Genomic DNA, 15,692 nt, shown 5'->3' with positions numbered 1-15,692 from the left:
TAATACCTATTTTTCCATGCTTATCACACATCTTGACTAAGGGCTTCCAATGGGCAGGGCAAAAAACAAACATATGACATATGACAGAAGACAAGCTGTGTGAGCATACAAGTCCATAGAATGGGGTTGAGCAGCAAGAAACTCGACGCGTAGACTTTTCCATGTAAGCCTTCGCCTAGCTTTTGGCACCTTTCATCGCGGTGTTCAAGCTTTTGCAACGTTCGCATGAAATACGGACGACATGGGCAATCTCTCATCGGTACAATTCCGTGGAAGCAGCAGGAGAGAATGTTGTCTGGCGTGCCAAGCGCAGGGCTCAACGGCTACGAATTCTTCTTAAGACGAGTGGGTGTAGCAAAGGCCCTTTCAGAAGGCAAGCGCATACACGCTCACATAATCAATGGCGGACATGAATACAATACATACCTGGGGAATCTCATCGTACAAATGTATGGAGAGTGCGGAGCTGTAAACGATGCGCGTTGCGTTTTTCTGAAATTGCCGTTGCCCAATGTGTTCTCATGGGCTATCATGATTGGTCAAAATGTTCAAAATGGGCATGCCGAAGAGGCTCTTCAACTCTTTCGACAAATGCAGCTGGAAGGGCTGCTTCCAGATAGAGTTACCCTTCTCAGCATTCTTGGTGTTTTTGCCAGCCAGATTGCTCTTGCAGAAGGCCAGCGTATGCATACTCTCATTTTGAGTAGAGGATTCGAATCACATATGATCGTAAGGACTGCCGTTGTCAACATGTATGGCAAGTGTGGCAGTTTGGAGAATGCGCGAAGGACGTTTGATCGAATTTCTGAGCGTGATGTGATTGCCTGGAATGCTATGATTACAGCCTATGCCCAAAGTGCGCACTGTAAAGAGGCTTTCCTGCTTTTTCACGAAATGGAGCAGGCAGGAGCAAAGCCAAACAAAGTGACATTTATCAGCATTCTGGATGTATGTGCCAGCGAGGAAGCCTTAGCTGAAGGCATGCAGCTGCACACACGTGCTATTTATCACGGATCCGATTCAGATGTTATTTTGGGAACTGCTGTGGTTAATCTGTACGGCAAGTGTGGCGATCTGAAAGATTCAAGGAGGGTGTTTGATCAAATGCCTGTGCGAAATGTGCTATCTTGGAATGCCATGATTTCTGTGTATGCTCATCGGGGGCATGGGATGGAGGCCTTGATACTTTTTCAACAAATGCAAGTAGAAGCTGCATTACCGGACACTATCACCCTCATCGGCACTCTTGATGCATGTGCCACTGAGGCATCCCTAGCCGGGGGCAAGGGGATGCATGCTCTCATCGTTGGTATTGGGGTTGAGACAGGTGTTGTTCTGGGGACTGCTCTCGTCAACATGTATGCCAAGTGTGGTAATCTGGATGAAGCACAAAGAGTGTTTGACAAAATTCCTGACCCTGATGTAGTCTCATGGAATGCATTGATTGCAGCGTATGCCCAGCAAGGCAAGTTCAAAGAGGCATTCCAGGTTTATCAACGAATGCAGCAGGAAATTGTGACGCCCAGTAGGGTGACTTTTATAAGTGTTCTGGATGCATGTGCCAGCTGTGCAGCACTGTCTGAAGGCAGGCAGACTCATAATGATATTAGAAAAACTGAGTTTGAATCAGATGTTGCTGTAGGGACTGCTCTAGTGAACATGTATGCAAAGTGTGGCGATTTAGATGATGCAAGAGGAACATTCAATAGAATGCCTGAGAAAGACATTATCACATGGAATGCCATACTTGAGGCTTATGCCCAATATGGGGAGGGCAAGGAAGCTGTGTCTCTCTTTCAACAGATGCAGGAAGCTGTGATCCCAGACAGCATTACCTTTGTCAGCATCCTGTCCGCATGTAGCCATGCTGGCCTCTTGGATGAAGGTGCTTGCTTTTTTCGCTCTATGAGTCAAGACCACAACATCATGCCGACCGTGGAGCATTATAACTGCATGATTGACCTTCTTGGACGTGTTGGGCGGTTGGATGGAGTAGAGAGCTTGATAAAAAATATGCCTTTTCAGCCTACTGTTTCAACGTGGATGACTATTCTTGGCGCTTGCAGAGTGCATTTAGACATAGAGAGGGGGCAGCATGCTGCAGAGCAAGTGTTTTCAATAGATGCACAAAATGCTGCACCTTATGTGTCCTTAGCAAATATCTACGCTGCAGCTGGCAGGTGGGATGACGCTATGAAGTTGAGGGAAAGGAGTGAGTGGCACAGTTTGATTCAGGCCCCAGGGTGATGATAGGGTGCATCCATTTCAGGAAGGAGAAGGGACTCACCCACAATCAAAAGAAAATCATGTGGAGTCACAAAGGTGGCCTCAGCTGACGGAGGAGCCTAGCTTTATGCCTACCAGCAAGATGGCTTTTTATGAGATGGAAGAGATGTTTTTTCACCATAGTGAGAAGCTGGCCATTGCCTCGGGTTGGATGTTGTTCCCTTCCACCACTTCAAGCAGGGATTATGTTCATGTGGAGAGTGCGGGTGATTAGGAACAAAAGTATGCATGCTTTTCTACTGTCCACACACTTTTTGGTGATTTTGTCCACACACACACAATGCACGTGCGCGTGCACACACACACACACACACAATGTTTGTGTGTGTGTATGCCTTTTACCTGTAAAAAGCAAGCAAGTCTTTGTCTGTTCCCACACATGTGCCCCTCTACTAACTAGAGTGCAAAAGCGTAGAATACTTCTGGAATGAATGAAATGAAAGGACAAGTGCTCATGTGCAAGTGATTGCTCAAACAATCCACAAGCACTGGGTACAACTGCACCCTTCCCCTTGTTGGGGTAGTAGGGTCAATGCCCCAACTTATGAGGCCCCATATGAGGAGGACAGTGGACCCAGGGTCTTGACATTTTGCATGGGCATGAGCAGTCTGATGGAGGCCACATGGGCACAGGAGGAGGCCAAAAGGGCTGCCACATGGGCAGTGGCATGGCTGCTATGTGGGGCAGCATGCGGATCTGAATGACACATGGGCAGCAAGACATAGCTGTCTCAAGGAGAGTATGGATCGCTGGAATGTGTGTCACATGGGCTGCACAGAATGGCGAGCAGATGTGGCATGGCAGGGGCCAGCTGGGCAAGCATTGAGCCCACCAAAGGAGACAGAAATGCAGCAGGCAGGGGCCTTGCATACGTGAGGAGCAGTTGGCCAGCAGAGGCTGGTTGGCAGTTTGCTACAGCAGATGGTGGGTGTGAGCAAAGGTTTGGTTGACAGGGGCATCCACTCAGATTCAGACAAATGTGTGTGTGTGGAAGAAAGGGGGGGGGGGGAACACAATGAAATTTTCTGATATTGTAGTTGCTGGTCTCCACTTTGGGGACCACCTCTTGTAATATAAATATACATGGGTCCTCTGAGCTACATATGAAACAAATAATACTTATAGAGAAAATTCGTTTCTAACCAGTTCGCAATTGTGAGAGAGAAAGATCTTATTCAGGAGCACCCGATAAGGATGAAGGTTCTCAGGGATCAAGTACTTACGGTCAGTCATAAGGTAAATTCTTGTTGGTTTGCCATGCTGGTATTAAATATCTTGCCTAAAACTTTAGGAGTTTTGTGATGACAATCATAGTATCAGAACATTCAAAGAAAATTACGTTCAGGGATTTAGGACCATTGCTGATGATGGAACAAGAAGTATGAGGGAGTTGGTGATGAGAAAGGAAAGGGTTGGGGGAAGGGTAATGGGAAAAGGACAAGGTAAGCTGAAGAAAAATCTTCTGGGGACAGGACATTTTTGACAGTGAGAGCAAGAGAAGGCAGTGGTGATCAACTTGGACATATCATGTGTGACTACAAGAGAAGGGATCAGAAAAAACGAGGACCAGATCAAGAAGGAAGAGCCGGAACTGAGGCAGCCAATGTAGTGAGAGAGGAACTGTTTCATAGTGGTTACAGTTTGTAGCCCACCCGAAAAGCTAATGCTTTTCAAAACCTTGAAGAAGATCATTACTCACATTGGAAAAAAGGGTACATCTAGAAGATTGGGTTCAACCTCTTGAGACTATTCTTAGTCTAAGACGTACGTACCCATGTTGGTATGATCTCAAGAGAGGATGAATTAAAACCTAAGGTGAGTTAAGAAAGCATTTACATATTAGTTCTCCATCATAATAAGGGCATTGACGATGAACATGAGGGTTCAAAAACCATGGTCTTTGGTGACAACAACTACATCATCTTGAAATGTTGAGGCAACAACTTCTTATTGGCAAGAAATTGTGGATAGTTGTTTCATTTATGATGTACAAGTACCGGACAAGAAAGCAATAGCTTATGATAAGGAGGATTCCAAGCCACTTAATATTATCACAAAATGTTTAAGAGACACAGCCTTTGCACATGTGATGAGCTTGACACACACAAAGGATATATAGACAAACATTGAAACCACCATCTAATAAGTTGAATTGGAAAGCACACTTGAACATTTTAGATTGAAAGACATTGAACCGACCATGGAGCATTTGAAGTAATCACATTTTCAAGGACATCATAGAAATTGGCTCAAAACTTGTCGATGAAAACTTTGTGGATTAAAATTTGAGAAGCTGGCCCCCATCGTTCGAGGGTTGCAATTATTGCCAAAGAGGCTTAGATACCATCTAATGCATTTATGACAATTTTGTTTCAAGAGAAGCCAAATGGTATGGATTTGATGGAAGCAATGTACCAAGAGTCTTAATGTCAGAAACCAAATTTAAAGGCAAAGACAAAAAGTTTTATAGTTAAGATAATGATGGGCCATATCACCAAGGCCATGATAATTAGTAAAAGGAAAATTGGCCAGCAAGCACAAACCAAATCAGTTAAATCCAAAGGTGATGCATCACGACTAAAGAAAAGAGGGGCATATTGCAAGAGTGTTGGTCAAAGGAGAAATTGTTGCAAATAGAGAGGACAAGAGTAACTTAGAAAGACCAAAGTGTTGCATGACATTGTAGTTGATTTTAGCAATAACAATGGATGATAATCAGACTCAAGAAGAGTTGATGGGTTGGGTAATTCAAGCATAGAAGTTACCCTCGACAATGTCAAAAGATATTATTGCATATGAAGATGCTCGTCTCCAAAAGAGTATTTTACACTTCAAAAGTTGATTTCAAATATGTCTTGCATTAGACATAGATCCTTGTAGCATACATTCATATGACCTTCAAAAACGATTAGTTCTTGGTGGTGACAGCAAGCTACTTATTGAAGGCATAGAAGATCTCTCTATGATGGTTCATAAAGAAATATTTGTAAAATGATATATGCACCAATTGTTATCCATGTCAAGAATTGCGAATCAGAAAGTCAAGTTTTCTTTGAGAAGACGAAATTCATAAGTTCAATCACAAGGAAATTCTTTTCCATAGTGTGAAAGATGGTACATTGTATAGGATATCATTGAAGAACTAAGTAGGACACTATGCAAAACAATTTGGTTCATGGTTTATGGAGTATTGATGATTGTGAAGAATAGTAAGGTATTATAAAGAATAAATCATGCACATTGGACTTGCATGATCGTGAAATTGATGTCCTTTTTCAACAGAGATCTATACAAGGAGGCCTATATGTATTTAGCACTAGGTTTTGACATAGAAGGAAAAGAGCATATGGCATGCAAATCACACGAAATTTAAAGTAGGCCCTAAGAGCTTGGTGCAACAAGACTGATACATCAATTCACAAGAATTTGTCAAATGTGAAGATAATCATGGGTTAAGTCAAGATGGAAACCTAGCAATCATTGTAATTTATATAAATTATCTAAGCATAGCAAGCAATGAGGTCAAAGAAATTTTGTGATGGTAGTTTGAGATGAGAGATATGTTAAATATTAAAATTCTAGACATTGAGATGGGATCTCTCTCAATCAAAAGAAGATACATTGATGAAACACTCAAATCACTCAACATGAGGAAACACAAGCTTTATCAACACTCTGATTGAAAGATGTTGTAGCACTTTTAAGATTGAGAGAAGCACTTTCAAGGTGCTACATTGTATTGACAACCGTTTTTTCCTTAAAACATCATATCAATGAGTAATTGGCAAAGTTTCTCAAGATAGCAACTAGACCAAACATTTAGTTATGCAATAGGCTTGGTCAATCAATTTAGTGAAAGCCCATGAGAATGATTGGACATCGATGAAGAAAATCTTCAAGTGTCTTAAATATACAAAGAACCATCAACTTTCTGATATGAAAATACAGTTCAAAAGCCACTTCTTATTGGACTCTATGATACAGATTGGGGTGAAGGTAAAGAGGCAAAGTCAACAAATGGTTATAATTCTTAATCGATCAACATTTAAATAAAGAAGCAAGACACAATTGCTTTTTAAAAAACAAAAGAAGAGTAAATTGCTCTATTCAAATCTGAATACAAAGCAATATTCCTCAAAAGGCTTCTACATGAAGTTCAATTAGCCCAAGGGAAGCTACTATGATCTTTTGTGACATGAGAGAAATTGCCTTAGCAAAAAATTCAAAAGAATGTGGGAAGGCAAATCAATTGGTAATTCACCAAATATTTGCCATGGTTAAGTAAGGAAATCAATGTATCATATATATGAGACCATCAACTAAAGGGGAAGTGCTATTTGATTCTCATGGAATAAGATTAATTTGTGCATAGGTTTATGTGTGTGTAAAGTGGTATAGGGAGAGTATGGGAGTTCACAATCTGAACTGTCATTGTATATGAAGTTTGGAAAGAGGAATAGGGAGAGAGGGGACGCGCTCGTGAGAGCAGGGTAGAAACAAGGAGTGCGGAGAGTGATGGAGAATTTGTGGAGAGGGAGCGAGAGGGAGGGAGTGAGAGAGAGGGGGGGAGAGAGAGAGAGAGAGAGGCCACCTTTGAGAATGGGCGTTTTCCTAATCTAAGAAAAGAAGAAGAAGAGGGGGTGATTTACTAGAGGGTAAAAAAGAAGCAGCAAAAGACAGACAGAAAATAAATAAGCAAACTAAAACGAGGTTTCAATTTATTCCTATTAAAGAATATAAAACGAAAGATTAAAGCTAAAAAGGAATATGGGAAGGGAGGGAAAGAAAGATAAGTCGTGAATCCAAATCCATGTGGAGATTCTCAATCCAAGTAGGCCAAATGTGTAACCCAAAGGCAGGTAGGGAATGAGGAGAAAAACTATTACAAGGCAGTGTGTGGGATAGGATATTGATCGAAGTGAGAAACATCTAGAGGAAGAGGGAGGGAAAGGAGAGGGGAAGTAGGAAGGAGAGACACCATGGAGTGAGGGAGAGGACCATCAAGGAATATAATGATAGAAGACGATGATGTCTATACAAATGGATATCAACCTATTTTGGGAGTCCCCCCTTTAAGCAAGCCTCCATTCATTAATGGGCATCCCACATGCTCATGGGGGGTGGGGTATCTTCTATGTGAGCAAATGTGCCAAAGCCCCTCGATTGGAGCATGAGAAATATGTAACTTATGGCTGTCTATTTAGCTATGTGATTCTCCAGAACTAAACTGCTCTTGGGTTTCCTTGTGTGCACATATTGAACATGATCTTATTTCTGCTGTGGGATTTTGGCTGTAGCAAGCAGGCCTCTGTATTGTGGCATGAAGTTCATCCATTTGTTGTTGATAAAGTTTAGATGGTTGGTGCACACAAGGGAAAGAGTTGCTCTGCTACAGAAGATTGAGCTTTGAGGCAATCTGCTGTCTTTTCTCGGGTGTGTCACACATCATAATTTTTTTGAAATATCAGAGATCTGTTCCTCACACTTTTTGAATACTCCCTAAGCATTGATTCCTGTGGGCATGTATCCTTCCTCCTTCATTTGTGCGCTTAGTTTGTGTAGCTTCGCATAAACATCATCACTTTGTGTGTGGCTCTTGTCTCCCACTGTGAAAGCTTGCAGACTACTTCTGACCTCAGTAATGGCCTTACCTGGTTCCTTCCATGCGTTTGCACCTGATCTCAGCTCTTCTACTCTGTTTGCCTCCTCCCACATGCCGGCATGAGCATAGAGGTTACATAAGAGTGTATAAGCAGTAGCATTTCGACCATCAAGAGTAATGATGTGATCAAGGCATCGCTCTCCTAGCTCCAGATCGACATGTGTTCTGCAATGGCCAAGCAAAGATATCCATCCCATGCTGTTGTGGTAACATGGCATGGTTATAAGCAAGTCTTCTGCCACAGTTAAACATCCTGCACAGCAAAGGAGGTCAACCATACAGTTATAATGTTCAAGTGTGGGTACAATGCCATGACAAGCTATCATGGAATTGAAATAGTGACAACCATCATTCAATAGGATGGCATGACTACACATTGAGAGAACAGAGACAAATGTCACATTATTTGGCTTCACACCTTCTGCTTGCATATTGTTAAAATATTGGAGGGCCAGCTTATGCAACCTATGCTGGGAAAACCCTGCAATCATTGCATTCCATGTGACTAGCTCTCGTCTTGGCATTGCTTTGAACACATTGCAGGCATCTTTTATGCTCCCACATTTAGCATACATGTCAATGAGGGTGTTGCAAACCACTACATTTACCTCATAACCTGTTTGAATGAGGTGGGAATGAATAAACTTTCCCTGATCTAGGGCTGCTATTGTGGAACAAGCTTTGAGGATGGAGATGTAGCTGTTATTTTCTAGCTTCATGTTCTCATACTCCCATTGCTGAAATAGTTGGAGGGCCTCCTGACTATACCCATGCTGAGAATAGGCTGCCACCATCGTATTCAATGTCACTGCATCTCGCTTCATTAATCCATCAAATAGTATTTGTGCATTACTAAGGCTCCCACATTTTCCATACATGGCAATAAGGCTATTGCAAACCAAGAGATCTGACTCAAATCCACTTTCAGTAATAAAGGCATGTATCAGCTCCACTTGACTTTGCTCTGCTATAATGTTGAATGCTTTCAAGATACAAACAAAGGTTACAGGGTCTGGCTTGATGCCTTCCTGTTGCATTTGGTGAAAAAGTTGGAGAACATCCTGATAATACCCATGCATGGCATAACCTCCTATCATGGCATTCCATGTTATCAAATCCTTCTTTGGCAGAAGGCTAAACAAAATATATGCATCCTCAAGGTATGCACTTTTCGCATACATGTCAATAAGGGTGTTGTTGATATAATTGTCTGACTCGAAACCACTTTCAATTATGTTAGCATGAACAAGCTTGCCCTGATCAAGGGCGGCCATGTTGGAACAGGCTTTTAAAACACAGACATGTGTTGCCTGCTCTGGCTGCACTTCCTCAAGTCGCATATGCTGGAAGAGTTGGAGTGCCATCTCTATCTGACCATGCTGAACATAGCCTGCAATCATCACATTCCATGTCACAACATCCCTCTTTGTAAATCTTTCAAATACCCGACAGGAATCCTCAAGGCTACCACACTTGGCATACATGTCAATTACAGTGTTGATAACATGTACATTGGATTCAAAACCAATTTCAATAATAGATATATGAAAAATTTTGCCCTGATTAAGGGCTGTTATGCTGCAACATGCTTTCAAGACACAGACAAAGGTAGCATGGTTTGGTTGCATACCCTCCTCGATCATTTGTTGGAAAAGTTGCAAAGCCTTCTGGCCATGTCCATACTGGACATAGCCAGCAATCATGGCAGTCCATGTCACAAAGTTCCGCATCGATGCTGTATTAAACACTTTGATTGCATCTTCAAGGCTCCCTGATTTGGAGTACATGTCCACAAGAGTGCTCCCAACAAACACATTTGACTCAAACCCCATTTCAATGAGCTCACAATGATGAAGCCTACCCTGTTCTAGGGCTCTTATGTTCGAACATGCTTTCAGAATCAGTACAAATGTGGCTTGGCTTGGCTCTATGCCATTTAATGACATTTGCCGGAAAATTCTGAGGGCGTCTGCCCCATACTCATGCTGGACAAAGCCTGCAATCATTGCATTCCATGTCACCACGTTCCGATCCAGGGACCTCTCAAACAACATGTGAGCACTTTCAAGGCTCCCCGCTTTGGCATACATGCTGATGAGGGTGTTGCCAACTTGTACATCTGACTCAAAACCATTTTTTATTATGTAAATGTGTATTAGCTTGCCCTGCCATAAGCTAGGACATGTTTTAAGAATCCAAGCAAGTAAAATCTTGTCTCGTTTCACATCATCTTGCTTCCGCTGCAAAAGTTGGAGCGCCTCCGACCATGGCCTTAATGTGCATACCCTGCATTCCATGCAACTACATCTTGTTTAGGCATCCTCAATCACCAAATAGGCATCCTCAACCCCCTCGCTTGGCATACAGGGCAATGATAGTACTGGCAACCAACATACTCATGAAAAACCACATTTAATTGCATGGGCATGAATAAGTTTGCCCTGCTTCAGTGCTGCAGATGCTTCAAGGACTGCAACAAAAGCCTGTTGATCAGGTTCCCCAGGTGACTTCTGCATTTTGTGATGTCGTCTAAAAGCTTGATCATTATCTCACATCTTGGCATGGAATAAAATAGTTGGCACTCCATGGAGTAGCTCTGGTACAGGAGTTTGATTTGCTCGCAAATCTTGTGTTTTCCCAGAAGGAGGTCTGATTGCTAAAAACTGAGGCGATGGGAGTTCTGTGCTAGCTTGCTATAAGCCTTTTTTAATAATAATTTGTAGAGTAAAGCTTTCCAGCAATATAAATTTCTTGCCCGGCCCGAATTCCCATATCCTGAAGTGCAAAACATCGCACATTAAATTAAGCAAGGAAACCTCTTCCTCCATCACAACATTGAAGCTATGCTGAGCTCGTAGAACATGCACTCCATCAGTACACCACTAGACTCGAACGTAAAACTCACTGCCAACATGAGTCCTACCACTGCTGAGGAGCGTCACACCATGGCTTCAATTCCATACCGGAATCTCCTTAGATCCTTAATGTATGCCATGATCTGTACCCGTCGTGATATCTCTACGGCCGTCACTAAGCTTGCACAGTTCATGACTAACCCAGCCATGGGTCATTGGCACGCCGCTAAGAGAATTCTGCGCTATCTCAAAGGGACCTCCAACAATATTCCTCTCAAAAGCCATCCTTAATCGGATATGCTGATGCTGATTGGGCGGAGGATCTTGATGACCGTTACTCTACCAGCGGATTTGTATACCTACTAGCTGGAGGTCCTATTTCCTAGAAACAGTGCTCCATCGCTCTCTCATCCACAGAAGCAGATGGGGATGAGTCTGGTTTTGAGAGAAGTTGGTGTCCAAAATTCGTGGAGCCAATGTGGGTCGGAATTCTAGAATTCTTATTGTCAAGCATGTTCTATCTGTAGCCACTACGTACGTTCCTTCAATTTGGAGGTTCAAGAGAGCTCATTAGGCGGAGGTGGTGCGCTTGCTTCGCTCCCTTGTTTGGGCAGAGATGCAAATGACATTATGTCCCTTGGGAAGCAATCAAGGTGTCCAAACACAATGGGGGCTTGGCCTACCCCATGTGGACTCTCAAAATGTAACATTAATTGTCAAGGGCTTGCCCATATTTTTTTAGTGTCATGCCCCATGGGTGGTATGCCTTAAATGGTTCCTCGAGAATGGTAAGAGCAATAGGGTAGGAGTTTAGAGGGACTTGTCATGATACAATAGGTTATGCTCTTGGTTTCCTATCAACATCTATGGGTCGGATTTGTTGGTCAGGATGGTTGATGCTGTACACGTTTGTGGCCCTTTGGAAGGTCGGTTGGGTCTACGTGGAGACTCTAGCCTTAATGAATGCTTGTGGTGAAGTTGGGCTATGACAATGCAAGATAAAACCCATGCTGGGATTGATGTGCAAGTAGCCCGGATGATGTTTCATCAAAAGGATATAAGGTCATGGTTACAGTTGTGGATTATACACTCCATGCTATCTGACATCATCGCATGGACAGATGTATCACATGAACTTCTCCATGCATCATGCACAGGACCTGCCATTATTGGCCTTCCTCCACTCAATTAGACAAAGAAAGCCTATGGAGCTAGAGATCACCGAATGCCTTAGCCAATGCATTATCGATGAAGAAGAGGCTCTTCGATTCATTGATAGAAGAACCACCATTATATGCATGCACAAAGTAGAAGTGCGTACATACAACCACCTGTTGATAGAAAAATTTCATCCGCCAGAGTTGGTTATTCATATCCCTCTTCACACAAATGCTACTAAACGAACCAACACTTCACGAATGACTGAATGATAGTACTTTCAATGAGATCAGCAAAAACACCATTGGAGCAAGGGCGATGATCACAGAAAACATTGACCTCATGATCAATGCTGCAAACAGAGCAACATGCAAGATTCATGAAATTAGTACATCTGCAATGGGCACGATAATCGAAATTATTATCTTCATCGACCCAACTAAATCAAGAATTACAATACGTCGTTCCAAACATCAACGAAATGATGTGAATGGCAACTGGTACCACAAATTGACATTTCCTTTAACACTTGCATACGCAATCATGGGACACAAATTGCAAGGGTGCAACATTCTCAAGCAAAGTGTTGCTCATTTTCCATGAAGCATTTGCACCGGGCCTTGGATCCATGATGCTATCTCGTGTAACTGAGATATCAAAGTTGCGAATCCTCGGATTTTCACATCCATACTTCTTCACTCCAATACCACTAGATATTCTACCACAGGAATCTTCATGACAAAGTACATGTTCATATTTGCATTCTAGAAAATATATACATCTCTCTACTCGTAGGCTATCCTCTAATAAAATGAACCTTATATTTTAATGCTTGTTTCTTGTATCTTTTCTTCTACAACATTCAATTGCTAGCCGATCAAAAATTGTACACAAGAAATACAAATGGATACAAACAAGGTACAAATTAGCATACACCAGGAAAGAAAGAAAATGAAATTATTTTCTTGTATCTTCTCTACTATACTTATGATTAAGTTTTGATGCAGTTGTTCAAGATGTACAAAGAGAATGCAAAAACAAGCGCGTCCATGGTAGCCAGGAGCATGTAGTGGCCAACGTTACAGGCAACTGCCCATCTATGTACATCAATGGGTTCAACAATTACAGGGAGCTTCACGAGTATATTGACACTTGCCATGACCAACAGTTAGCTAGGTAGGAAGAAAAAGGCAACAGATATGCAAATGGTATGTTGCATTTTACATTTCATAAATAAACCGCTTATATTCATTACACCATATCTTAGTACCCACCATAAAAATAAACACTATACAACCAATTTGAACACATCTTGTGATCGTAACAGACCTTTTAAAAGAGATACTTTTCAAGCTTGACATTGACTTCAATGAGTTGAAAGAACTGCTTGATAACATCGAGGCTCAAAAACTACTGGATCAAAAAACTAAGGGTATCTATGTAGGGTCATTGTTTGCTTGGTTGTAGCCATTTTTTGTGAGGTTCAAGGACTTTTCTATATATAGGTATTTTGCATGACCCATAACTTATGCATGGCTCAATGGAATTCAGCAAACTTTGTCTTCAAGTTGTAGTACACATTCCAAACTTGAACATGAGAGCAAAAAATTATGGATTAAGGATTTGGAATGAGACCGTTAAAGCATTACTAGTGCTATGTTCATGTGAAGCATGCATCCTGAAGACTATAGGATATAGAAATTTATTCAAAAACATCAAAATTTTATTCTATACATACATGCAACCAAGTAATCATTCTAAAGTACACTACGTGAGCTTCTCCTCAGCCCAAGGACACATCTAAATGAGAAAATTATGCATGGGTTAATGGGCCTCCAATGTTGTGCTAAAGTGATGCATACCCATTTGAGAGCATGCTCCAGAACCTTTTTTTGATTTGTTGAAAACCAAAACGGATTGAAAATTTGGAATCCAAACTATTTGGACTAGTGCATGGTGTTTTGCACTTGCTTGCTATATGGCTCATAAGCATGCCAAAGCTCATTGCATTTAATAATGCGCAGCATCAAACCCGATAGTGTGCCCTTCGGCCTATTTGTATTTTGAAGCATTTTAGGCCACATTGCACTTGTTGGGATATCCAAGTCTGTTGACGTGTACCGTCGGAGGGGGAGAAATCTGACGGCTGAAATTTTGCTACTCTCACGAATTTTGAATTTTCACACCTCTTGCCTATTAAATCTTGGAAGATTATGTACCTACAACCTGCCCCGGCCCTACAAACTTTCTACAACCCGCATGACCTCGACAACTTTGGTTTGCCATTATCTTCTTTCGGGTAAGTTGTCTTCTATTTTTTGCTTGCCTCACCAGCTAGCTTCTCTAGGTCTATTCTGGATTGATCGTGGCCATGGCGTCAATGGCAACATGTAGCTCACCATGGCCTGAAGCAAACAGAGGCTGCGAGGTAGGAAAGTCGAAAAGCTAGGTCAAGGCACAAGGAACAGGGTGCGGGTCGAGAAAAGCGGTAGCACGGTATCGAATCGGCAACGAAAGACACTTTTGTAACATCTACTACGAAGGGAGAAACAACGAGAAGAAAGAAGACTCCTTGCAAAGCAGCAGCAAGAAGTGGTTGCAGATGCACGCATTCGATCATTGCCATCGGAGGGAAGAACACGAGCTGTGGTGTCACAATTGGTGGGAGCATTCGAGGCAGCAACATCAGGCCATTCAGGTGATTACCACTCTCAAGTCTTCACAAGCTTTACCCTGCACCCTAAAGTTCATAGAGTAACAACCCTACCAACACCTCGGGAGATGCACGCCCAAGAGGCGATGCTCTCTAACCTGAGAAATGGCCTATAGAAAGTGAAAGGGGTGCATAGCTTAGATCAACTAGCTGCAAAGAGGGCGACATTATCTATGTTGGTGTCCCCTGAAACAAAGGAGAAATGGCTTGGATGCACAATGTCGAAGATGTTGTTAATCAGAAGGAGCAATGTGGCTCCAGTGGCGATTGAATGTAGAGTAGAAGCAATGCACAATCATCCCAATCCGAGAAGTCTGTGGGCTTCAACAAAACACAAGAAAAGAAGAGACAACCTAAGTGTGAAAGTCATTGCTACAGTGATGATGTTTTGGCACAAAAATACGAGAGATTCTCCAAATAGAAAGTACATTTGTAAGAAGCAGACGAGATGCAAGGTGTTTGAGGAGCACACCATACACATGCTAGATACAACACAGGTTAGTGGTGCCTAAACAATCCCAGTGGTTGTTTGTGATTGAGCTTTGGGATAGTTTACTTGTTTCATTTCTTAAACTAGGCTTGGACTAAATGTGATTGTCCTAAACCAACTCGGTGGTTGGAACATCATGCAACTGTAGCCTGGTTCAGCTCAATCACCAATTATGTGATTATCCTAAACCAGCATGGTTGAACAGACATGCCAGCCCGGTGGCGTGGTTGAGCAGAAATTAACAGCAATATATCTCGCAATATATTGTTATTTTACTAAACCAGCCCTATAGTTGGAACATCATGCAACCATGGTTGCTTCAGCTCAATCACCAGTTATGTGATTGTCCTGAACTAGCGTGGTCGAACACACATTAGTTATTGACCAGCCCAATGGTAGAAATTATTGTGTTTCTTAGTACTTAAATTCATTAAATTTAATTTCCTGCTATTCAAGTCATATACCACTGTTAAATTGTGGAATTCAGAAATGAAAAGCAATATTCTAATGGTGAAATTCAGAAATGA

The 15,692-nt window shown here is 42.1% G+C and overlaps 2 protein-coding genes across 3 annotated transcripts; one reads left to right on the top strand and one right to left on the bottom strand.

Annotated features, from left to right (window-relative positions):
* The first annotated feature begins 225 nt into the window (after positions 1-225).
* Positions 226-2,247, top strand: LOC147902218 (pentatricopeptide repeat-containing protein At1g11290, chloroplastic-like). Its single transcript, XM_087374457.1, has one exon. The coding sequence runs from the start codon at positions 226-228 to the stop codon at positions 2,245-2,247; it is 2,022 nt and encodes a 673-aa protein (XP_087230583.1).
* A 4,829-nt stretch (positions 2,248-7,076) lies between these two features.
* Positions 7,077-11,474, bottom strand: LOC147902217 (pentatricopeptide repeat-containing protein At4g13650-like). Of its 2 annotated transcripts, none has more exons than XM_087375245.1 (2): positions 8,368-11,474; positions 7,077-8,202 (listed from the first exon to the last, which is right to left on the bottom strand). In XM_087375245.1, the coding sequence occupies exons 1-2, from the start codon at positions 10,244-10,246 to the stop codon at positions 7,787-7,789; spliced, it is 2,295 nt and encodes a 764-aa protein (XP_087231371.1). In that variant the 5' UTR covers positions 10,247-11,474; the 3' UTR covers positions 7,077-7,786. The 2 variants fall into 2 exon arrangements, with proteins under 2 accessions (XP_087231371.1, XP_087231372.1); XM_087375246.1 differs by having other exon boundaries at positions 7,077-9,339; positions 9,580-11,474.
* Positions 11,475-15,692: the final 4,218 nt, after the last annotated feature.

The sequence above is a fragment of the Dipteris shenzhenensis genome, chromosome 5 (genome assembly GCF_047967505.1).
Source record: "Dipteris shenzhenensis isolate YYH24624 ecotype China chromosome 5, Dip_SZ_1.0, whole genome shotgun sequence".
In the NCBI taxonomy this organism is placed as follows: Eukaryota; Viridiplantae; Streptophyta; class Polypodiopsida; order Gleicheniales; family Dipteridaceae; genus Dipteris; species Dipteris shenzhenensis.
Note: the sequence above shows the minus strand (reverse complement) of the source record. Positions and strands in the feature narration are given on the sequence as shown.